Source organism: Bubalus kerabau, chromosome 23, assembly GCF_029407905.1.
Source record: "Bubalus kerabau isolate K-KA32 ecotype Philippines breed swamp buffalo chromosome 23, PCC_UOA_SB_1v2, whole genome shotgun sequence".
NCBI classification, from domain to species: domain Eukaryota; kingdom Metazoa; phylum Chordata; class Mammalia; order Artiodactyla; family Bovidae; genus Bubalus; species Bubalus kerabau.
The window spans coordinates 19,914,907-19,940,567 of record NC_073646.1 but is presented as its reverse complement, the minus strand read 5'-3'; the positions used below and the strand labels follow the sequence as shown (position 1 = coordinate 19,940,567).

The 25,661-nt window shown below is 39.9% G+C and overlaps 1 protein-coding gene and 1 pseudogene across 1 annotated transcript in view; one reads left to right on the top strand and one right to left on the bottom strand.

Moving 5' to 3' along the window:
- DNAH3 (dynein axonemal heavy chain 3) overlaps positions 1–25,661 on the top strand; it is a 242,515-nt gene that overhangs the window by 21,474 nt on the left and 195,380 nt on the right. The window contains exons 9-15 of the mRNA XM_055562073.1: positions 283–478; positions 2,659–2,838; positions 7,034–7,170; positions 10,077–10,182; positions 10,330–10,508; positions 19,208–19,392; positions 20,624–20,747. Of these exons, the coding sequence (XP_055418048.1) occupies positions 283–478; positions 2,659–2,838; positions 7,034–7,170; positions 10,077–10,182; positions 10,330–10,508; positions 19,208–19,392; positions 20,624–20,747 (1,107 nt within the window). The remainder of the gene's footprint in view (positions 1–282; positions 479–2,658; positions 2,839–7,033; positions 7,171–10,076; positions 10,183–10,329; positions 10,509–19,207; positions 19,393–20,623; positions 20,748–25,661) is intronic.
- Positions 14,188–15,468, bottom strand: LOC129637799 (protein SET-like; annotated as a pseudogene).

The window sequence follows — 25,661 nt, the reverse complement described above, 5'->3', positions numbered from 1 at the left end:
ATCTCTGAATATAATAAACTATAGACACCTTCATCTTTCAGCAGGACTGTCCATTTGGGTATTGCTAAATGAGAAAACAGTCTCTCAATCCAAATCTTATTACTTTCTTCCCCAGAAAGGGGTGATGGCAGGTGAAGTGGCCAGGGATATGAGAGTACCAACTTGCGGGGCTGCTTAGTGGGAAAGGAGCCATCTACCTTGTGGTGGAGAGTTGGGAGTGGCTGAGAGGACATCTTGGAACTTGGAAGGGATTCTGAGTCAGATGCCCTGCTTTCTTTACAGATGGATCCCCACCTGTGCCCAGCTATTTGTCTCCCGGAAGGAGCAGTGGATCCATTTTGCTCCCAAGAGTGACTATGACTCCTCTCGTAACATTGAAGAATATTTTGCTTCCGTTGCATCTTTCATGTCCCTCCAGCTCAGGGAGTTGGTCATTAACTCTCTTAAGGACCTCCTTTCCTTCTTCATGATACACAAGGTATGTAGGAGACCAGCAGTAGACTCTTTGGAGTGGAATCAAGACTCAGTATTTAATCATGTATGGTCCTCAGCTGTAAGCCAGGCCAAAAAGTAAAAGTCTTGACTTGAGCACATATGTGCTGATTATTAGTTTATAAAAATGATTTATTTAAATACATGGCAAGTTTTCCCAAGATAATTACCTACTTCTATATAGTAAAAATCTACAGAACTAGAGAAATTACTTTAAAGAAAGAGTGAATAAAATGGAATGTGTACCTTCTACTGTAGAGGAGTGGTCACTTTTTCATCGTCTCTGTTTTAAAAAAAAGGGATTGAAAAGGGTTTGTTAGTCTTTTGGCTTGCTATCTAGGAAGTATTGTGCATGTTCATTGCAGATACTGGCTTTTATTCTTTGGTTTTGAAATTGGTAACTCTAAAAACAAAAGACTTCATAGACCTAATTAATAACTTCTTTCATGACACTGCTTAAGTGAAGTCTAGATAAAAACTAAAACACTGTGATGGTTTTCAAAGCATCATAGACTCCCTTAAATTTAGGTAACATGGGAAATCAAGGACGATTGTTTCTGTATTTTATACTGTGTACCATTTTAATTTAAAAAGAGTGATAAAATTTAAAATTGTCTGGTTAGAAAAGGTTAAGTTCTAAGCATTTTGCCAAATAAAGTAAAAATGAACAGTTGACCTTTTATTCAAAAAATATAGAACCAGTGCTGTCAAATTTAGACTGCACCGTTAGCATTCTACAGGGGACTAATCTATACATATCATTGTAATCATCTATTTGGCTAAGCAGAAGAGACTAATCTATACATATCATTGTAATCATCTATTTGGCTAAGCAGAAGAGACTCAAACTCAACCAAGTTTCACTCTAAAATTCTAAACAGAGGGAAAACTAAAATTTGCATATATCTTAAAGAAAGAAATGTATGGGTATTTGATACATAGTAGACATTCACCTAATGCTTATCAATAATCCTTAGACAAATCTAGAATTTCTAGATTCTAAATTGAATCTTTAGAATCAATTATTTGAGCAAATGCTTTACAACTGTCTCATGCCAATTTTATTAGGCACTATGCCTTTTATGAAAGGTATCTTGTGTTACTAGCCAGTGTTAGGAATTAGAAATGTCTCCACATCAGTTCTTTCCCAACTGAGCTACAGCTTCCCTGGTAGCTCAGCTGGTAAAGAATCTGCCTACAATGCAGGAGACCCCGGTTCGATTCCTAGGTCAGGAAGATCCCCTGAAGAAAGGATAGGCTACCCACTCCAGTATTATGACCTGGAGAATTCCATGAACTGTATCGTCCATGGGATCACAAAGAGCTGGACACTACTGAGTGACTTTCACTTCACTAAACTTCCATATCAGTATTTCTACTGCAGAAAGGTTGACATTTTGAATGTCTAAAATATATTATATGCTAATTAGCAACTCCATGTGGGATGTACAGATAAACTCTTATACTTTTGGATTCAGTCAACAAATTTAATGAGCCCTTGTACATGTGTGCTAAGTCACTTCAGTTGTGTTCAACTCTTTGTGACCCTGTGGACTGTAGCCTGCCAGGCTCCCCTGTCCATGGGATTCTCCAGGCAAGAATACTGGAATGGGTTGCCATTTCCTCCTCCAGGGGATCTTCCCGACACAGGGGTCAAACCTGTGTCTGTTATGTCTCTTGCATTGATAGGCGGGTTCTTTACCCCTTGTGCCACCTGCTTTTATGATGTACTAAAAGCTATCTTGTATATTTTGGACCTAGATGGTTCAGACACAGATCCTGTGCATGTAAATCTCATGAGAGAAAGATAAAATACCACACGCAAGTGGAAATAAGGAAGTTCAGAGGTAGAAGGTTATTTCTTCATGGGGAACAGGGAGGCTTCCCAAAGGAGGAGATTTTGTTCAGAATTTTAACAGATGGGGAGGATTTGGAAATATTGATAAAATAATTTCCAAGCAATATAAACATACTTTGAAGAAGGGGGAGAGGGTGAACTCAGGTGGGCTAAGCCAGACTTAATCCTTATTTTAAATATAAACAGTGCATGGTACCTTACATTTCCTTTTCTGGTACCCATGTAGCGCTATGAACAGGTAAAAGTCACTCCTTTGATTCTAAAAGGTTCCATTTTGTAATAATCACCATATCTTATGTATCCTGAAGGATGGAAATGATTTTGAGGAGCCCTACCAAGAATTGGAGTTCTTTATACCTCAGCTGATTATGATCAAGCTTGAAGTCAATGAGCCAATTATTGTCTTTAATCCATCTTTTGATGACTGCTGGGAATTAATATGTAACTCTTTCTTGGAAATTATTAAGAACTCTGAAGGGATTCCCAAGGTATAGTACTGAATTATTTGTTTTTATTTGTATTCACTTATTGAATAAAAGTTATGTTTAAATGGCTGCTTGTGCAAAGTAGGGTTTTACTATGGGAGACATAGCCTGAGTACACCCTCTTGACCCCCTGAAAGAGAATTGGGGCCTTAAAGAAATTTCCATGCATCCCATTAACAAATACACTGAGATCTACTTTGTGAGCAAGCAGAGTTATGTACATGATGCCAACCTCAAAAGGGCAGATGTGTCCCAAGCCATATCCATCTTGGATTAATAATTCATGATGGATCAGTTGCTATGCACTTTGCCAAGAATTTTCATAAGACTATGTATCTCATTTAGTTCTTAAAGCGCCATATGTTTGTTTGTTTATTAGTTTGTTTAACTTCTAGGGGAGAGATTAAACCTTCCCTTCCTGGGAAGGGAAGTTCCTAGGGAACTTAGAAAAGGAAAACTTTTTCCAAGTTTCCTTTCCAGGGTGACTTTATTAATCAGATCTCAGTTATTAGCAGACTTTTAGAACTGGGCAGGATCACCCACATGAGTGTGACTCTTTTGCATTCCATCTTCTGTCTCCTTCTGGGTGGTTGATGTGTCGAGAGGCCAGTGTCCAGCCCCACGTAGGGAAGGGGCTTGTGAGATGTTTCTACCCCCCTCACCTCCGCCTCCCCCTCCTCCTCCCTCCCCATGTATGATGCTCAGGTACCCTTAAGCACGCTTCTCTTTGCAGCCCTGTACTTAGAGGGCTCTAAGATCTCATGATTAGAGTTGGAGTTTTTAGGAAAGCATGTGAAGCTACATGTTCCAGTTGGTTTCACCAGAGAACTCTAAATTGAGGGTTTTAATCCAGCCGAGTCAGACTAACAGGAAAACTGGATGTGCAGAGAGGGAAGAAGCGTGGGCAGCTCTCCTACAATCAATATCCCTAGGAAGGAAATGAAAGAGAAGATCCTGTAATTTGGAAGGATAAGTGTGGGGCTTGGAGACAGATAAAGTACATACCACTCAAGTTCCCCTTCACTGCTGTTGATGAGCAATGTTTACAAGCAGCTGTGTTGGGAGAGCCCAGGGCTTATGTGGCTGCTGCTGCAAGACAGCCCAGCAGGAGCTGGTAGTAGATTTAGTGAATTGTAATGCCAAGTCATAGGCATTACTGTAATGCCAGCCATAGGTCACAGTTTGTACCAGGTTTGAAAGCCAGACCCAAGTAAATGCTGATGACTCTTCTAGACTAAGAAAAAGCAGCCCAGGATCTGAGTTCTCTGTCTAAAGATGCCCAGGGCACAGTCTCCCTCCCTGAACCCCTCATACTGTATTGTCTCTGATCTGGCTAGTGACATTTTAAAAGAATAACCCTTCAGATTGAATATCTAAGAAGAATACCTGAGAACAGCAACAGGTAGACAGTACCCTATCTCCTCTCAGTCCTGCCTTATATATAAACATGAATTTTAAAAGTTAGAAAAAAGTATCGGCATGAGATGTTTGAAAACTGTACTCAAGGTGCAAAAGAAAAGTGTATTTGTAAGAAAGTTACTAAAGAAACAAAAGTAAATATCAGAAAATATTTGTTGTAGCCAAAAGTTGAGAAAAATATGAATCTGTAATACTGACTGAAATGAAAAGAGATAAATAAAAGGAAGCTGGATGAGATAAAGGAAGGATTTTATAAAATTGCAATAATTAGAATTTAAAACAGCATTAGCAGTTGATGCCTTACTTTCACAATTGTGAAATAAGATTGCTTGGGTCAGTCTCTCGTCATGGAAGAATTTTCTAACTCAAAGTGCCAGAGAAATGCCAAAGTTGGAGAAGTATACAAGAGAAAATACTGAAGGTGATGACAAAACCAAGAAGTCTGGGATCGGAGAGTCAGGGAGATAAGCAGATAGTAACAATGATTACCTGGAAAGAGTACTGTTGTTCTTGGCTCAGTTTTATAGACTGCTCTGCAGGGTATAAGAGAGCCAGCCACTTTTTTAAAGGTGTGTTTTTTTAATTAAAGTATAGTTGATTTACAACATTTCATGTTCACAGTAAAATGATTCAGTTATACATATACATATATTATTGTTGTTCAGTTGCTAAGTTGTGTCCAACTTATATGCATATGCTTTTTCAGATTCTTTTTCATTATAGGATATTACAAGATATTGAATATAGTTTCCTGTGCTAAACTGTGGCTCTTTGTTGTTTATCTATTTTATATACAGTAGTGTATATCATTGGAAAAGACCCTGATGCTGGGAAGGATTGGGGGCAGGAGGACAAGGGGATGGCGGAGGATGAGATGGCTGGATAGCATCACCAACTCGATGCACATGGGTTTGGGTGAACTCCGGGAGTTGGTGATGGACAGGGTGGCCTGGCGTGCTGTGATTCATGGGGTCGCAAAGAGTCGGACCAACTGAGCGACTGAACTGAACTGGGTGTATATCTGTTAATCCCAAATTTCAAATGTATCCCTCCCTCTCCTTTCCCCTTTGGTAACCATAAGTTTATTTTCTATGTCTGTCAGTCTGTTTTGTAAATAAGTTCATTTATGTCATATTTTAGATTCTACACATAAGTGATATTATATGGCATTTGTCTTTCTCTTTCTGACTTATTAATACTTTGCTTAGTATGATAATGTCTAGATCCATTCATGTTGCTGCAAATGGCATTATTTCATTCTTTATTGTGACTGAGTGTGTATATATATGTATGTATGCCTTATATGTGTATATACCGTGTGTGTATGTGTGTGTGTGTGTGTGTGTGTCTATATGTGCCACATTTTCTTTATCCATTCATCTGTCAGTGGACATTTAGGTTGCTCCCATGTCTTGGCTATTATAAGTAGTGTTGCTGTGGTCATCACGGTGCATGGATCCTTTTGAATTAGACTTTTCCCTGGATATATCTCTTATGAGTAAGATTTCTAGATCATAAGGCAACTCAATTTTTAGTGTTTAAGGAACCTCCATATTGTTCTCCCTAGTGAAAATCAGCCATATTTAAAGTCATTTTTCAATTGAAGACTTCCCCCAAGAGGCAGTCTTTTTATCCTGCTCACCTGTGATCTATTTATTGCGTTGCCTGAACACTCCAGTCATGCTGCCCTAAACCATTTCATTCATATCCTTGCTTTCAAACACTGTCTATAGTATGGCTACAGCAAAGAAGTTGCTCCTTCACTGGTTTTAAAACCTTTGGGTTGTCCAAAGAGGGAAGAGAAAGTTCAGTTGCACTTGCTTTTGCCACTTTCTAAATTGATGCATTCTCATCAACTGCATATAACCCATGTAACTCAGTAAAGCATTCAGAAGAATCTTTTCTGAGACAGATCACTAAAATCCTTCTTAGCAGAGAGGGCAGTGGAAAGCAATGGACCCCCAACAAGGACTTGTAGCCTGCATGAGCCATGCAACTGAGAACATTCTTAGAAGTACACATGTGCCATTAAGAAGTTAGAAAGTTGAATTCTCAGAAAAAATTTATTTTGTGCCTCAGATCATAAGACATAGTTTTTCCCCCTGAACTGAGAGAAGAATCTAGTATCTTTCTCCCTTTCTTCAGGTGAGAAAATGAAAGTCCACAGAAAGTAGCTTACCTAAGGTCACATAGTCAGCTAGTAGAAGAGTTTGAATTGGAAAGCATGCTTCTAGTAGCTTATCATTAGAGAGGAAAAGTGTTTGGTAGGGGAAGGAGTACCACTGTAATATTTATTTAGTCACACAATGTTTATTGAGCACTTACTATGTGCCACGCTTGTTAGGCCTCTCACCATAGTGAAGAAGTCAGATAGGATCCAGGCATTTATGGCATCAATATCCCAGAACAAACCTAGAACAGCTCATTACACATTCATCTAATTACAATTATGATGAGTTCAAGAGGGATAAATTTAGAGTGTGAGCTTTAAGCAGGGAAACCTAACATCCACTGGGGGCCCAGGGGGACACTTAAAGGAAATGAAAGTTTAAAGAGTAGGGATTTGAAACATGAGTAATCCAGTAAGAGGAAGAAGAGGGAGAATAAAATTAAAGGGAATAATGGAGTGATTCCAGCACCATCTGAGGGAAAATAGAATTGAAATGCAGCTGATATCCCTGGAAATGAGTACATTGCTAGAGATTTTAGTTTGATGCCATCTTCCTCCTTGTGTCTTGTGGATGTCTTATGACATTTAAAAGTGGTTTCTACTCTTTAGGTGGAATCTATCCTGTTCCCAGAGTTGAAAGGATATAATCTGATACTTGGAACTGTTAATGCTGATGAAAAACTGGTTTCTGACTTTGTGGATCAAACTTTCGAGGTATTTCAGAAAAATCAAGTTGGTCCCTGCAAGTAAGTTGGTTTAGTTGTAACTTAGCCATTTTGGCATTGGTTTAGAGTTCCTACCTATCATCAAATAAATAATCCCTATTCCCACAGACCTGAAACAATACGTAATAAGTAGCCAATACTTACTTACATAGGGATTACTATTTATCCCCATTTGCAGATGAAGAAACCATAACTTTCCCAATGTTATACAGCAAATAAATAGGAGAGCCAGAATTCAAATTAGAGGTTTACCCCTATTATCTGAAAGCCTTGGCACCAGATAGATTCTGGAATTTAGAAATTCCTGAATTTTAACCAGTGGTCAGGCACCAGTCCTACCAGGAAGCCTTGAAAAACCCCTGGACCAACTTCACTCACCAGGTGGCGGACACCAGAAGCAAGAAGAACTATAGTCCTGCAGCCTCCAGAACAGAGACCACAAACACAGAAAGTCTGACAAAATGAGATGGCATATGTTCTTTATGACATATGTTCTAGATAAAGAAAGAAGGTAAAGCCCAGAAGAACAACTCAGTGAAGTAGAGATAGACAATCTTCCAGAAAAAGAATTCAGAGTAATAATAATGAAGATGAAAAAAAAAAAAATAAATAATAATGAAGATGATCCAAGATCTCAGAAACAGAATGGATATACAGACTGAGGAGATAAAAGAAATGTTTAGCAAAGAGCTAGAAGATTTAAAGAACAAGTAAACAGAGATGAAAAATACAGTAACTGAAATGAAAAATCCCTAGAAGGAATCAATAGCAGAGTAAATGAGGCAGAAGAATGAGTAAGTGAGCTGGAAAACAGATTGACTGGTGGAAATCACTGCCACAGAACAGAATAAAGGAAAAAGAATGAAAAGAAGTAAGGACTGCCTTAAAGACCTCTGGCATAAAATTAAACACACCAACATTCACATTATAGTGGTCCAGGAAGGAGAAGAGAGAGAAAAATGGACATAGAAAGGTATTTGAAGAGATAATAGCCAATAACTTCCCTAACATGAAAAGGAAACACTCAAGTCCAGGAAGTGCAGAGAGTCCCATACAGGATAAACCCAAGAAGGAACATGCTGAGACACATATTAATCACACTGACAAAAATTAAGGACATAGAATATATTAAAAGCAGCAAGGGAAAAGCAACAAATAATATACAAGGGAACCCCATATGGTTATCAGCTGATTTTTCAGCAGAAACTCCACAGACCAGAAAGGAGTGACACAGTATATTTAAAGTGATAAAAAGGAAAAACCTACAACCAAGAATACTCAATGCAGCAAGGCTCTCATTCAAACCTGACAGAGAAATCAAAAGCTTTCAGTTCAGTTCAGTCACTCAGTCGTGTCTAACTCTTTGCAACCCCATGAATCACAGCACACCAGGCCTCCCTGTCCATCACCAACTCCAGGAGTTTACTCAAACTCATGTCCATCGAGTCAGTGATGCCATCCAACCATCTCATCCTCTGTTGTCCCCTTCTCCTCCTGCCCCCAATCCCTCAAAAGCGTTATAGACAATCAAAAGCTAAGAGAATTCAACACCACCTAATCAGCTTTACAACAAATACTAAAGAAACTTCTCTAGGCAAAAACAAAAAGCCCACAAATAGGAAAAAGAAAATTACAAAAGGGAAATCTCACCAGTAAAGGCAAATATACAGTAAAGAAAGAAAATCATCCACACACAAATATATCAAAATCAGCAATCGTGAAAGGAGGAGAGTTCAACTGCAAGATATTGGAAATGCATTTGAAATTAAGATACCAGCAACTTAAAACAGCCTTGTGTGAGTTTGTGTGTGTGTATATATGTGTAGGCTGCTATGTCAAAACCTCATGGAAACTGTAAATCAAAAATCTACAATAGATAGGCACACAGAAAAGAAAATGCAATCCAAACACAACCCTAAAGATAGTCATCAAATCACAAGAGAAGAGAACAAAAGGAAGGGAAGCAAAAAAGACTAGACCAAAAAATTCTGTATTACGAGAGGCTGTCCTTTATATGATAGGGTGTTTAGCAACATCCCTGGCTTCTTCCTGTTAGTAGGACCCTCCCTACTTTTGACAACCAAAAATGTATTCAGACATGGCCAAATGTCCCCTGGGGACAAAATCACCTCCATTTGAGAACAGCTGCTTGTCTATTCTGAAAATCATGGCCTCAGATTTGGAAGCTCTGCCCTCATGAATTCAACCTAGGATCTTCTATTAGAAACCTCTGTTTACCCTGTTTATTCTTATACAAATAGTTTGTTTTTCTGGACTGACAGTTCCAGAAGCTTCTCTGTATCTTAGTTTCAGTCTCTAAAGTGTTGGCCAACTCTTGGAAGTATACCACTGGGCTCTGCAAAGTTAATTCTGTCTACTCCATGTCATCTTTTTTTTATTTCGAACATACTTTAAGTCAGAGCATCCCAAAACATCCTCCAATTTTGGGAAAATCTGTCCAGCCATTTTTACATCTGACAACAGACAGAAAGAAACTGAATTCTGTTCAATAGACTTCAGGTTCATTAGTTCCCGAATATTCATCTTAAAATTTAGACATAGAATTTTAGAACTAGAAGGAGGAATAGGAAGTATTGTTTATTGCACATTTACTGTATGTTAGGCATAGTATTAATTGCTTTATATTATAGCTTTACAACAGTCCAATGAGGTGTTTCCACTTAAAATTAAGGACACTGACCTTTGAAAAATAGAAATATTTTGTCTAAGTTCATGTAGCTCAGAAGTGGCAAAATTTGGAATTTGAAGGCAAAGTTCTGAATTCCCAGTTCACTGTGCCTTTTTCCATGTTGTGTTTCTTTCATAGTTTGGACTAATTTTTATATTATCTCTTTGTTTGCCACTCTGACTAATCTGATTTGGTGACCTGTATTTGTATCTTTGATTTTCTGCTCTTCAATATGAAGATACTTAAATGTATACAAAAAGTATGATGACTTATTGGACAACACGGCAGAACAAAACATCACTGAATTCCTGAAAGAAAATCATGAAATCGAGGATTTTGTGATGGTAGGAGACACCACTTGACATTTTTTTTGTATCTTGGTTACATGTTACAGACAGTCCAATAGCACTGTATTGGCTGGGGATGAGGCTAGGGGCAAATGCATAGAGGCTAAAGACAAATTAAACTACTGAATCTACTCTTTTCTACAGAGGATCAATAGCATTAAAAAGCGGAGAAATGAAATTGCATCCATGCACATAACTGTGCCTTTGGCCATGTTCTGCCTTGACACCATGACCCTAAATTATGATCTCTGTGAACGAGCCCAAAATCTTAAAGACCGTTTGATTCAATTCCAAGTGGATGTAAACCGGGACACCAACACCAGGTATTATTGTTGCATGCAGGGAAATAGCAGTGATAATTGGCACAAACGGGAGAATGAAAAAGTGGATCGAACTTGCACCTTCCAGCAATGATCAGGCTGAACTTCCAATTCAACTTGTTTCTGCCCCCAAAGTGAGGGTTGCAGGGACTCTAGGTTCAGGTGAGATGATAAACAATAAGGAGAAAACTACTAGAGTATGAAGATGGAAAGAATCCTGAGGCAGTTAATCTCTGATCCTTCAGCCTTTGCTTTCTTGCAGACAACTTCAGAGAGATATTACCTGGCAGTCTGAGCTCACAGGCCCTCTCACTGGCCACCTGTCACACATTCGAAGATACAGCATGCTTACAATCAGCCCTCAGAATCTCTTCTATGCAGACTTCTACTGTCTGGATGTGGGGATACTGTTATTCAATCTTAAACTGTATATCATGCCTTCATTTTACTGATGACCATATGTTAGTCAATACATTTTTGGTTGTAAGGGGTAGGAGGTGAGACTGGCTAATGTAAAAAAGAAATTTGGAGTCTGCATGTTGAAAAGTTTAGGAGCTGGCTAGCCTCAGGCCCTCAATACTACAAATTAGGATGTAGTCTCCCTCCCTCTTGCTTGCTGTCTGCTGTGTCAGCTTCATTCTCAGACAGGTTCTCTCCAGTTTGTGGGCCCCAGCAGCTCCAGACTTAATCCTCCCAGGTTCTCATTCACAGGGGAAAAAAGATTTCCCCTTTTTTCTAATGCTGTGCCACTGGGCAGGTGTGGCACTGGCCTGACTTGGATTGTTTGGACAACACCAAGGCAAACACCATAGTCAAGAGGATGGTTTAGATCTGGGTACTCTTCTCATCTCCGGAGTGAATGTCAGCCTTACCTAAACCATGAGAATCAAGAAAAGGAAAGAGAAGGTACCCCGAAAAGATGTAGGCTGTGGTTACTATAAAAGGAAATGATGCTAAGATGCTGGGACAGTAAATTTCTGCTACTCTGCTTTCCACTTCAGTACCCTTGCCTGGAAAATCCCATGGACAGAGGAGCCTGGTAGGCTGCAGTCCATGGGGTCGCTAAGAGTCGGACACGACTGAGCGACTTCACTTTCACTTTTCACTTTCATGCATTGGAGAAGGAAATGGCAGCCCACTCCAGTGTTCTTGCCTGGAGAATCCCAGGGACAGGGGAGCCTGGTGGGCTGCCATCTCTGGGGTCGCACAGAGTCGTACACGACTGAAGTGACTTAGCAGCAGCAGCTTCTATTTGAATGTTACAAAATGTGTCTTATTTTTAGCTCTCTTTCTCAGACAGCTTTAAATGATACACTAAAATGATTTAACACTAATAATCATTATTAATATTATTTTATATATCATTCATTTATTTGTAGATAAGTATAAATTTAGCATTTCATGGCACTTTTAAGATTTATAAACTACATATCAGAAACTCATCAGCAAATTAATGGTGATTATAGTTACCATTTTTCCAGCACACATTGTAGTCCAGGCACTGTGTAAGTGTTCAGAACATTCAATATCTAATCAGTCTTTACACCAACCCTAAGAAGTTGTTCATTATTCTCTCCTTTATGTTGATAAAGAAACTGAGCCTCCAAGAGATCCTCAAGTGGCACATCCAGGGCTTAAACCTAGTTCATTTTGACTCCAAATCCACATTCTCCACCACTGCATTCAACTTTCTGACTGAGTAATGAAATGGTAGGATTCCTGTTTGGGGAGCCAGAAGTCTTGACTTTGAATCCAAGGCCTTCCATTTACTTGTTTGTGTTCTCTGGCTTCACCTCTTGGATCTTCATTTCCTTTTCCTATAGAACAAATATTTGGGACTAGGACAGTAAAACGTTTTCAGCCTTCGAACTACTAGGACACTTCCTTTTGGAAAATTTGAGCATCAGGTAGTTGTTGTTTTGTTTTTTTTTTCCTTAAGTATTTGTTCCTGTCAAATCAGGGCTTCCCCGGTGGCTCAACTGGTAAAGAATCCTGCCTGCAATGAGGAAGACCTGGGTTTGATCCCTGGGTTGGGAAGATCCCCTGGAGGAGGGAAAGGCTACCCACTCCAGTATTCTGGCCTGGAGAATTCCTTAGACTATATAGTCCATGGAGTTGCAAAGAGTTGGACATGACTGACTGACTTTCACTTTCACTTCCTGTCAAATCAAGCAACATGGAGCCTTGGTTGGTCCATGCTTTCTTCCCCATCAAAATAAATGTATAATTTCCTTTGGTCTTTTTAATATAAATGAAAGTAAGGGTCCCATTACAAACCTGGGGGTTTCTAAGAGCCCAGAAACAGAAACTCCTGGTCACTGATTGAGTTCTGAAGTTTCTTTCTACCTTGAAAATAGTGACTCTGACTCATTTGTTCTTCTCAGCCATCCAATGAGGTAGGTAAAACAGACATAAAACACCCTACTGAATGGAGAAGAGGCCTGGGGGTGGGGGGTTGGGGGGGGTGGAACTCACTTGCCCAATTAGGTGAGTTTGAATCTTCTGAACCCACATCCCACCCTTGCTACTTTTTTGTCCTGTGATTGCTGAGTGAAGTAACTTCCTGTTTCCAGTGATAGGTATGCCCTGGAAAGGGATGCTCTGGCCATAAAGGCAGGAGGCACCTTGAAGTGCATTGGTAATAATGTGGCCATGCCATCCATTTCCACTATAGGTGCATTGGTCTAAAGTTGCTAAAACAATGACTTGAAATATTGATCAGAAATTCCATGGCCCTGGGTAGAGGTCTGAATATATGTTCCCTTCGGGGTGGAAAATCTTGTCCAAAAAGTGACAACAAAGTAGAGAGGCCATAGATTGATGCAAAATATATTGGTCTCCCTTATGCCATCACTACACCAGACAGAGAATAGCCCTGTGCTTACAGGACCCCTGGATCTTCATTTTAAATGATATTGTCAGTGCTTGTAGAAAACAGTGTTTGTTGTGCTTAACTTATCCCTGGTTATTGCTAAGGAGTTATTTTGGCCAGATTTATGATATTATCAACCCATATTCAGGACTTTTAGAGGGTCTAGTAGTTAATGGGTATAAAAGAAAGAATCAACCCAGTCTAACTTGTGAGTAGCAAAAATCCATATCTTTCTTACTGTGTGTTTTCTGTGTGTTTCCTTTACTTTTATATAGAACTCTTCATTCTTGTCACTGCTGGTCACCAAATGTGTAGAGGATTTTCCCCACACAAATCAATTCAGCTGGGTGCCCTGCAATTCAACTTAATTCTGACACGGTCTTCCCAGAGGTAGCATCAGCTTCCACAGGTTACGGGCTCAGTCCTATGACTGTCTCTCATATTTTCAGACCCCAGTCACAAGTTCGAGTTGTGCTTCTGTGCTTCTGACCAACCAGGTGTAAATTGAAAGTTCTAGTGACCCTTTTCTTGAGTTTAATTAATTTGTTCCAGGCTTCTAATCATGGCTCAGTCTTTCCAGTGACCAGCTCCTCATCCAGGAGTCACCCTGAGTCACCTCACTAGAATGAAAGATACTCTTATCACCCATAAAATTACATGGGTTTCATGGGCTTGGTGCTAGGAAATGGGGACAGAGACCAATATATATATTTCTGTTGAGACAGGAAGGGATAAAAATGAACTTGGAACAGAAAGGGGTAGAGATTCTTTTCCTACTGAATTCTGCTCAAGGTATTCCCCCCCTCCAATAAGTTGTGAACTATGGTATAAAGGAGAAAAGAGACCTCAAAAACAGGGCGACTAGCACAAGAGGAGGAAAAATAAAAAGACTGCAAGTTGCTCCCAGGGACTGGAGAAAATTTAAAAAGGTTGGAATCCATCAGTGTTCCATTAGTCATCTTTTCCTTCATCTTTCTCTCCTTCCTCCCCCTCATCATCATCTTCATCTTCTTCACCTTCATCCTCATCCCTGTCTTCATCAATATCTTCCAATCCTTCTTCCTCTTCATCATCGTCTTCCTCTTCTCCTTTCCCTTCCTCATCATCCATGTCAGGAACCAAGTAGTACTGTAATGGATTTGGCCAAATATCATCTTTGATGACCTCTCCTAACTCATCTGAGTCCCTTGGACTGCAAGGAGATCCAACCAGTCCATCCTAAAGAAAATCGGTCCTGAATGTTCATTGGAAGGACTGATGTTGAACCTGAAACTCCAACACTTTGGCCACCTGATGTGAAGAGCTGACTCATTTGAAAAGACCCTGATGCAGGGAAAGATTAAAGGCAAGAGGAGAAGGGGACAACAAAGGATGAGATGGCTGAATGGCATCACTGACTCAATGGAGATGAGTTTGAGTAAACTCCCGGAGTTGGTGATGGACAGGGAGGCCTGGCCTGCTGCAGTCCATGGGGTCGCAAAGAATCGGACAGGACTGAGCGGCTGAACTGAACTGAACTCATCTGCACCTGCTTCAGAATGATCAGTAAACCAGGTGAAGAAGCTTTCTGGTTCCTCACTATCTCTTCCTACTGGCTTTATTCCATGTTTGACTTGATCGTTTCGTCAAATCCTTTCTAGATTTCCATTTGATTTCAGTGGTCTTAGAAGATGGATCACCACTCTCATTCGGATGAAATTCTTTGGAAAGAATTTTATTTTCGAAGTAAGGGTTTTCATCAAAAATAAAAATCTTTTCTGTAACCTGATTTAATGTCTTCAAATTCTGTCACTTCAACTCTTGTCAAATAATGCAGCGCCTCTTCATCCTCCTCCCCAGTGTGGTTACCCCAAAATTTGGGATTTTGGCGATCAATTCGGACCTCTTTTGTAAAAATGGTTGGCGGAGTTTGTTATATTTCTGTTCTACTTTCAAAAATCTCCTCACTGGCTTGTTCATTAAGTCTATTTCATTTTGTACTTCATCAACATGTTCAATTGCTTCTTGCTGTTCTTTTTCTGAGGTTTCGTAGGCCCCCTCGAGGTTGGAGTTGAGCTGCTTTTTACTGACATTGGCCGCAGGCGCCGACATGGTGCTGCTTTCGGGGTGGGGCGGGGACGAGGAGAGAAGGGAAGGCAAAGGGGCCGGGCAGCCGCTTCCTTTCACGCCACACGCGTGGGCGCTCGCGAGCGCTCGCTCTGTCCGGCCGCCCCCTTCCGGCGCACTTTCGCTCACTCTCTGTCCCTCCCCCTGGCTCTCGAGCGCTGCCCTCGAGGCCTGACGACGAGGGAGAGGCTGGGGCGGCGTGCCGGCCTGGCCCTGGCTCCGACTTACTTACGGAGGCGAGAGGGTGGCGGCGTCGGGCGGGCAGGCGGCTAGGCTCCCTCCCTCAGGCTCCGCGCTCCAGCTCGATGCTCCATCTCCCGGAGCGGACTCTTCCTCCACCTCCTCCTCACGGCGAGGGCAAAACTATGATAGCTATTGTTTTTTAAATTTTTATTTTTTAATTGAAGGATAATGCTTTACAGAATTTTGGTTTTTTTTGTCAAACCTCAACATGAATCAGCCATAGGTATACATATGTCCCCTCCCTCCTGTCTCCCTTCCCTTCCCACCCCTCTAGGTTGATGCAGAAGCCCCTGTTTGAGTTCCCTGAGGCAAACAGCAATTCCCATTGTCTATTTTACATATGGTAATTAAATTTCCATGTTACTCTCTCCATACATTGCACCCTCTCCTCCCCTCTCCCTGTGTCCATGAGTCTGTTCTCTATGTCTGTTTCTCCATTGCTGCCCTGCAAATAAATTCTTCAGTACCATCTTTCTAGATTCTGTATATATGCATTGAAAGTGAAAGTTGCTCAGTCGTGTCTGACTCTTTGCGACCCCAAGGACTGTACAGTCCATGGAATTCTCCAGGCCAGAATACTGGAGTAGGTAGCCTTTCCCTTCTCCAGGGGATCTTCCCAACCCAAGGATGGAACCCAGGTCTCCCGCATTGCAGGCAGATTCTTTACCAGCTGAGCCACAAGGGAAGCCCATATACGATAATTGTTTTTCTGTTTCTGACTTACTTCACTCTGTATAATTGGCTCTAGGTTCATCCACCTCATTAGAACTGACTCAGATGCATTCCTTTTTTAGGGCTGTGTGATATTCTATTATATATGTGTACCACTGCTTCTTTATCCATTTATCTGTTGATGGACGTCTAGGTTGCTTCCATGTTCTAGCTATTGTAAATAGTGCTGCAATGAACATTGGGGTACATGTGTCTTTTTCAATTTTGCTTTCCTCAGAGTATATGGCTAGGAGTGGGACTGCTGGGTCATACACTGGTTTTATTCCTAGTTTTTTAAGGAATTTCCATACCATCTTCCATAGTGGCTGTATCGGTTTACATTCCCATGAACAGTGCAAGAGCATTCCCTTTTCCCCACACCCTCTCAAACATTTATTGTTTGTAGACTTTTTGATGATGGCCATTCTGACTGGTGTGAAGTGATATCTCATTGTAGTTTTGATTTGCATTTCTCTGTTAATGAACTATATTGAGCATCTTTTCATGTGTTTGTTAGCCATTTGTATGTCTTCTTTGGAGAAATGTCAGTTTAGGTCTCCTGCCCACTTTTTGATTGGGTTGTTTGTTTTTCTGGTATTGAATTGTATGAGCTGCTTATATATATTTTGGAAATTAATCCTTGGTCAGTTGTTTCATTTGCTATTATTTTCTCCCATTCTAAGGTTCTCTTTTTACCTTGCTTATAGTTTCCTTTGCTGTGCAAAAGCTTTTAAGTTTAATCACATCCCACTTGTTTACTTTTGTTTTTATTTCCATTACTCTAGGAGGTGGGTTATAGAGGATCTGGCTTTAATTTATGTCAGAGAGTGTTCTGCCTATGTTTTCCTCTAAGAGTTTTATAGTTTCTGGTCTTACATTTAGGTTTTTCATCCATTTAAGGTTATCTTTGTGTATGGTGTTAGGAAGTGTTGTAATTTCATTCTTTTACACGTAGCTGTCCAGTTTTCCCAGCACCACTTATTGAAGAGGCTGTCTTTGCCCCATTATATATTCTTGCCTCCTTTGTCAAAAATAAGGTACCCATGAGTGTGTGGGTTTATTTTTGAGTTTTCTATCTTGTTCCATTGGTCTATATTTCTGTTTTTGTGCCAGTATCATAGGTTTTGATGACTGTAGCTTTGTAGTATAATCTGAAGTCAGGAAGGTTGATTCCTTCAGCTCCATTTTTCTTTTTCAAGACTGCTTTCGCTATTCAAGGTCTTTTGTGTTTCCATATGAATTGTGAAAATTTTTTGTTCTAGTTCCATGAAAAATGCCATCAGTAATTTGATAGGGATCACAATGAATCTGTAGATTGCCTTTGGTAGTATAGTCATTTTCACAATACTGATTCTTCTTACCTAGGAACATGGAATATCTCTCCATCTGTTTATGTAATCTTTGATTTCTTTCATCAATGTCTTATAATTTTCTGTATACAGTTATTTTGTCTCCTTAGGTAGTTTTATTCCTAGGTATTTTATTCTTTTTGTTGCAAGGGTGAATGGGATTGATTCTTTAATTTCTCTTTCTGATTTTTCATTGTTAGTATATAGGAGTGCAAGTGATTTCTGTGTATTGATTTTGTATCCTATGACTTTGCTAAATTCACTGAATAGTAATTTTCTGGTAGTATCTTTAGGGTTTTCTATGTATAGTATCATGTCATCTGCACACAGTGAGAGCTTTACTTCTTCTTTTCCAATCTGAATTCCTTTTATTTCTTTTTCTTCTCCGATTGCTGTAACTAGGACTTCTAAAACTATGTTGAATAAAATGGGTAACCTGGAAGACATGGACAGATTCTTAGAAAAGTTCAGTCTTCCAAGAATGAACCAAGTAAGATTTAACTCTTATTTGTTACGAGTATAAGGTTTGGAATCGGTTAAACCAGGTTCAGATCCTGGCTCTGACACCTAAACATCATGTTGCTTTGGATAAAGTTCAGTTCAGTTCAGTTCAGTCGCTCAGTCATGTCCGACTCTTTGCAACCCCATGAATTGCAGCACGCCAGGCCTCCCTGTCCATCACCAACTCCCGGAGTTCACTCAGACTCACATCCATCGAGCCAGTGATGCCATCCAGCCATCTCATCCTCTGTCGTCCCCTTCTCCTCCTGCCCCCAATCCCTCCCAGCATCAGAGTCTTTTCCAATGAGTCAACTCTTTGCATGAGGTGGCCAAAGTACTGGAGTTTCAGCTTTAGCATCTTTCCTTCCAAAGAAATCCCAGGGCTGATCTCCTTCAGAATGGACTGGTTGGATCTCCTTGCAGTCCAAGGGACTCTCAAGAGTCTTCTCCAACATCACAGTTCAAAAGCATCAATTCTTCGGCGCTCAGCTTTCTTCACAGTCCAACTCTCACACCCATACATGACCACAGGAAAAACCATAGCCTTGACTAGATGGACCTTTGTTGGCAAAGTAATGGATAAAGTTACTCAGCCTCATTTCTTCCATTATAAAATGTTAATAATATTAATAGTTCCTAACTCTTAAAAATTTTGTGAAAATTAAAGCACTTAATACTCATTCAGTGATTATAATGGGCATGGTAAAGGGCATAGTACATGTCATATATTATTACCATGTCTACTGTTATTATTTCTAAATATGGTATGCATGTGAATATTATCCATCAAGAATTTACAGGTAGAGAAAAATTGGAAAACCTTCTTCTAATCTCCAAATAGTAATCATGTCTGCTTAGTATAGTGGGTTTTATAAGAAAGTTATTTTAGATGTTGATGATAGCTGTTACTTTCCCTGTAGCATCTGTAATCAGTACAGCCTCATTGCCGACAAAGTCAGTGAGATTCCTATCAACACTGGGGAGCTAGTATTCCTCATTGAATTCTTAAAGAAATCCAGCAATGTCACCGTGTTCAAACTCAGGAGGCAACTTAGAGATGCGGTTGAACGGCTGGAGTTCTTGATGGACTATGCAGACTTGTCCCGTAAGTCCAATGTCATGTGTATACATGCAAATGTATGTATATGTTTATATGTTTAGATATAAGGAGCCAGAAAAGAAGAGTTCACAATCCTCCCACTAAATATCTGTATCAGAAGAGCTGCTTTTTAAGTATGTCTCTATATTAGAGACACTAATTCCACACTCTTATCCAGAGAAATTTTAATCAAATGAAGAGAATCTTATTGATAGACAAAAAGAAATATCTAGGGACTTGACTGGTTCTTAGATGCCTTTCTTTGCATCTTATGTGTGGTGTTCCTAAAAAAGTCTCTTTCAAATGCAGATTCCTTTTATAAATGGGTAGATTTCATTTATCTATAATCTTAATACAATCCTACCTTTGAGGAAGCCAGAGCACTTTCCTTCATGCTCCTGCATATTTTAAGAGGAAAGAAATGGTCAGGGCCCCTTCATGGCTTATTGAGCCAAGTTAGGACTCAATAAGGACCTAAGTTTGTAAGGACCAGGTTCTGAAGGAAAAGCTAATATCACCTCTACAAGTCACATTTCAGAACCTTTTTCCATTTGGAAATACCTGTGAATTATATGGTGTTCACCATGGTTAGGGAGGAATGTTTATGGGAGGGAGAGATAGGGATGGGGAGTGAAAAATTGGTCCCATAACCATCCACCTGCACATTCGTGAGCTGTGCTGTTGACCATGTGAACACACACTGGAATCCCTCATTGTGGTCTCTACCCCCTAAATTCCCAAGGGTACATAAGAAACCCAGGGCATTTTAACTGACCAGAACCATAAAATGGGTAGGGTATCTGGCATTGATATTACCACTGACCTTTAACCCAGACTGAAATTCAGATGAGGTGAAATAGTTTAAAGAATAGTACCAAACTTTAGCTAGGATTCTACTCAGACCTAGCCTAGGAAGATAATGAAGTGCATACTGCTTAGGACACAGGCTTTGGAGTTGGTTAGTCCTGGGTTTGAAATCTTCTCTGCTGTCTCCTAGCAGTGTGACCTTGACCACTTGGCTTAACTTTGTCTCCCATCTGTAAAAACAAAGATGATTATACCATCTACCTTCTAGCCTGGCCCTTGGTAAGTGCTCAGGAAATGTTGGGTAACATTCATCAATAATGGGCCTGTTCATTAATTGCTACCCCTATACTCACTGCTGTTGACCTCTTATTCTGAATTTATTCATTGAGAACTGAGCAGTGTCCTAAAGCAGACTGTATGTGTTTTGCAGAAGAGGATATCAAACTGAACAGCACTCTGTTCCTCTGGCCAGACCAGATTGAAGATATCTTTGAAAACAGCCGGAACCTTCTCCTTAGCAAGAGGGATCAGGCAGAGATGGACCTTATTAAAAGGTACAGGAAAAGTCTGATGTTTAAGAAATGATATCCAGCTTTATAATATGCTATATGTTCCTGGTTCTGTCTAAGGCCACCCCTGATCCAGCAATGCGTGGGTGAAAGCTCATGACAATTGGTGGAGAAGGAATTTCCTTTTGTTTCCCACTAAGGGATATTCTCTGTAAGCCTGCTTCACTGTAGTAACTCCAACCAATGCCTTCCCTCCCTGCCTTGAACAATTGAAATTTAGTGCTGCAGAGAGAAAAAGGCAAAAATAGTAGCATATAAGAGCAGCCTTACAATAATAATAGCAAAATTGTCAGCCTTACATTTAAGACCGTGGGTCTGTGAGATATCAAGACAGGAATAATAAAACATGGTTGGTAGCTGAGAAACTGCCTGTTTTGCAGCTGATCTCATTCAGTGCTAATCTGCCTGTAATCATTTTTTCATTGAGTATTATGGCTTTTTACTATGTGCTGTGCTCTATTCTAGACACAAAAGTGTGTTTGACTACTAAATAAAGATTTTAATACAATGACAAAATATCACATACTGAAGAAGTCAGACAATGTCAAGTGAAGTGGGCCAAGTATCACGTATCTGGTAAAGACATGCTTGTGTACATATGCATGTGCACATGCGTGCACACATACTCACACATGCACATACCAACTTATAGCACTTTGTTTAGGGACTGCAAATTCATACCAGTTACCATCCCCATCACACATGAAACCCCTAGTACCCAATTTTAGATTCCATAATCCTTGCTAATACTCAGGAGAAAGGAAAAGAGCAGATAAAAGCAGGGATGGGAGACTGCACTCAAGGATAATCCCAAGAGAGGAAGTTGCTATCTTCACAACAACCTTTGCCCAGCAAAACAACCAAAGAGACGTGTATGTTTGTTTCTATCTACAGCCTTCTTCTCCCTCTACCTAAATGGCTGCTGTCCCCAGAACCCAGAATTTAGCCCAATGAATAGATACTTTTTAAGTAATGCTTTTTTTGTTATTCAGTTGCTAAGCTTTGTCTCTTTGCAACCCCATGGACTGCAGCATGCCAGGCTTCCCTGTCTTTCACTATCTCCCAGAATTTGCTCAAACTCATGTCCACTTAGTCCGTGATGCTATTCAACCATCTCATCCTCTGTCGTCCCCTTCCCTTCCTGCCCTTGATCTTTCTCAACATCATGGTCTTTTCCAATTAGTTAGTTCTTCACAGAAGATGGCAAAAGTATTGGAGCTTCAGCTTCAGCTTCAGCATCAGCATCCTTTAGGACTGACTAAAGGAAATCAGTCCAAGGGACTCTCAAGAATGTTTTCCAATATCACAATTTGAAAGCATCAGTTCTTCAGTGCTCAGCCTTCTTTATGGTCCAATTCGCACATCTGTACATGGCTACTAGAAAAATCATAGCTTTGATTATACGGACCTGTGTCAGCAAAGTGATGTCTCTGCTTTTTAATATGCTGCCTAGGTTTGTCATAGCTTTCCTTCCAAGGATCAAGCATCTTTTTTCCTTTTTAGAGCAGTTTTAGGTTCACAGAAAAATTGAGCAGAAAGTATAGGGTCCTCCTGTACCCCCTCATCCCTTACACATATTCTCCCTCCTCAGTGGAACTGAGTTTTGATGCCTCACCAAGAAGCAGAACCATTTTAAAAGCTAGATGAACAGGAGTAAATTTCTTCATCTTTTTTGAGCCTAAGTGTCCTCATCTGGAAACTGGGGATAGTAGAACCAATCTCAGATCATCTGATTTTGTGAGAGGTGTCATTGTGTTAAGGATGAAATCAGATGGTCTGAGGTGGTGCCTAAGTGCTATCCAGCACATGGCAGGCATTCAGGAACAGTCAGCTTCTTTTGCACATTAACAATGACTTCTTTAGGGAGAAGAATGCTTCTTCACTTTCAAACCACTACCTGTGAGCAGACTTCTAGAACATTACTGTAAGACCATTCATAATAACTGTTGAAGTTAATAGGTACTGAGGGGTGGCTCTGCAAGGAATTGGAATACGTGTCATTCATGGTGAGAGGAGAGTGCCAGACTTTTTCTTGGAGGGGCAACTCAAGCTTGACCCATCACTTGGTATCTGAGCTCTCAATAACAGAACTCAGCAGAGAAGCAGTTCTACGGACACCTGCAGCCCTGGGCTCAGCCCTCTCTTTAATGAACTCTTAAACTTCCTGTGCATCATTTTTGCATAAATCCTGAGAAAACCTGCAAGGAGGGCTTAGAAATACTCATTTGTTCATTCATCTTCTATGAGAACAATCCCCTTCCCTCTCTAAGAGACTTGATCTTATTTTCCCAGGCCACAGTAATTTTTTTTACTCCAATGCCAATTTCCATTTGTTGTCCCCACACCCTCTCCCAATTTCTATCCACCTTCCTCTGTCCACTCCATGCATGGTTGGCTGATTCCTGCAGTCTCTAGCCTTCAGCTCCTGTGTCTGTTGGATCCAGACAGGCAGGGCCAGTGGAAAGCCCTCTCGAGGCTGGAGAGTGGCTGCTGTGCTGCTTCTCCTCTCCCTCCCTACTTGTTCCTGGGATTCTGGCCAGTAGCTGCATCCCTCCAGGAATACAATTCTTTCTCCTCCGTGTTTCCAGTTCTTATTGTCCCCTCAGGCCTAGGGATCATAGTGACTTCCCTCTGAGGTTACTAGTCTCTGGATGCTTCATTCTCCTCTCTTTGTTCCTTTAACCCTACCCACATCTCACCTCTGTAAGTAGTCCCTTCATTGAAGTCTCTTTCTTTGAACACCAGAGTAAATTATGTTTCTTGCCAGAATTCTTAACATTATAACATTTTAAAATTATTGCAATATTCTCCACAGACTTCAGGTGGTCCTAGGAATAGAACTCAATTTACTTAACCAAATTTCCCGAGTGCCTACTATTTACTAATGACATACTTATACATATGTATATATTATGGATTTGAAAGCACTTTAGAAATTGTAATGTGCTAAGTAATTATAAAAATTTAAAACAATATAAACTGTTAGTTCTAAAAAATATTTTACAGTGATATAATGCATAGCATAGGGAATATAGTCAATATTTTATAATAACTTTGTCTAATGTGTGATCAATAAAGATATCAAATCACTGTGTTATACAACTGAGACCAATATAATATTGCAAGTCAACTGTACTTCAATAAAATTTGCAAAAGAGAAATTTTAAGCAATAGGTAACAGTAATATTTTCCAATAATCACTGAGTTTGTATACTACTTCCCTCTGGGAAGAATTGAAAAGTGCTTTTATCAGAGATTTATTTTTGTGTGTAAGTCTGTATTTGGCATCTAAAAAGAATCTTAATGATGTGAAAAGGCAGTCAGGAGCACATAATTGTGTGGACAACAGGAGAATCAGCTTTCCTCCCATTTTGTTCCACTCAGTGGTAGGTTCCAAGGGCCTAAAAGTAACTTGAAATATATATGACAAACATCTCAAGAATGTGAGCTGCTCTTTGCCATGAGAGTACATCTTGTAAATAGAAAGAAAGGTATCTTAGGGAGAGTACCCAGATTGTGTTCCGGGGTCCAGAGAGAACATAATGCTTTGCAAATAGCAAGTTCTCACTCTTTTGATGAATGAATGAATGAGTGAGTAAATGAATGAGACTTTCCTAATAAGGACATTCTCTGAAATTAATACCTATCAGAGTATAAAATCACAAAACAAAAGCAAAACCTTAGTGCTATGTGTCTTGTTGCACTTAGTTTTCTATCTCTGAATCCTTGAAACTTTGGTGAAAAACAAGCATGAGAGGCAGTAGCCAGCTTGTCTGCTTTCCTCTTGGGCTCCTGTATCCATTTCTCTTCTCTGAGAATACAGAGAAGAAAAGGGACGTGTGGGGTGGAAGATAAAGTTGATAAGACAGAAGCCCTATTAAGAAAAAGAATGGGAAAATGGAGCACAGTGGTTGCATTCAAAGGGCAAATCTGGGAAGGGCTCATGTAAATGAAACTTGAAGGATGAGAAGGAGCCCATTAAGGCAAGACTAGGGAGGGAGAGAAAAGAAGGATGTCCTATTCTATTGCAGGTATCAAGCATGACCAGTGGCTCCAACTTGAGACTACCTTTGCCTATAAAATGAGGAAGTAACATCCCATCAATTTTGCCATATTCTTTGTTAGAAGTGAGTTACTAGCTCTAGCCCAAACTCAAGAGGACGGTTATACAAGGCTATAAGTACCAGGAGGTGTGTCTCTTTGAGGACCTTACCAGAGGCTACTTACCACACAGTGTAGTTAGAAATAAATTCAAATCAAACCATTGAAAATGAACTCTTTTAAATTATTTTTAAGACAAAAAAAAAAAAAGAACATCAAAACTGCCATAACAAAATTAAGTATTTTTAAGATAATAGCCAAATTTATGTCACTATAGTTGTTCTCCATGGCAAATTCTCCTTATTCATTCAATGAATATTGATGGTATTATGCTAGATGCTTCTTTTAAGTGCTGGAGACTGAATAAGGAATTAAGGAGATTAAAACTGCATTGGTAGAGTTTAAATTCTAGTGAATGAAACTGAACACTTTTATAGTGATTATATGTACCAGGCTCAGTTTGGGCATTTTGTGTATGTTAGCTTATTGACTACTAGAGTAGGTACTTTATCCACCCCTGTTTTATCTGAGGCCTAAAGAGTTTAAAGGACTTGAACAAGGTCACATAGCTACTGTGTAGCAATGTAGGGACTTGAACTAGTCAGTCCAGCTCTAGAACCTATCCACTTAACACTATGCTAATCTACCTCTTAGGAAAAGGGAGAAGTACATTTGAGAACTGCTTTGTTGATAATATGAATGAAGTAGATAAATCTCTGGAATAGTCTTCCCTGATCACTCTAACTAAAGTAGCTCCTCACGTCCGTCCACTAGGCATTCTGCTCTGTTCTGTTTTCT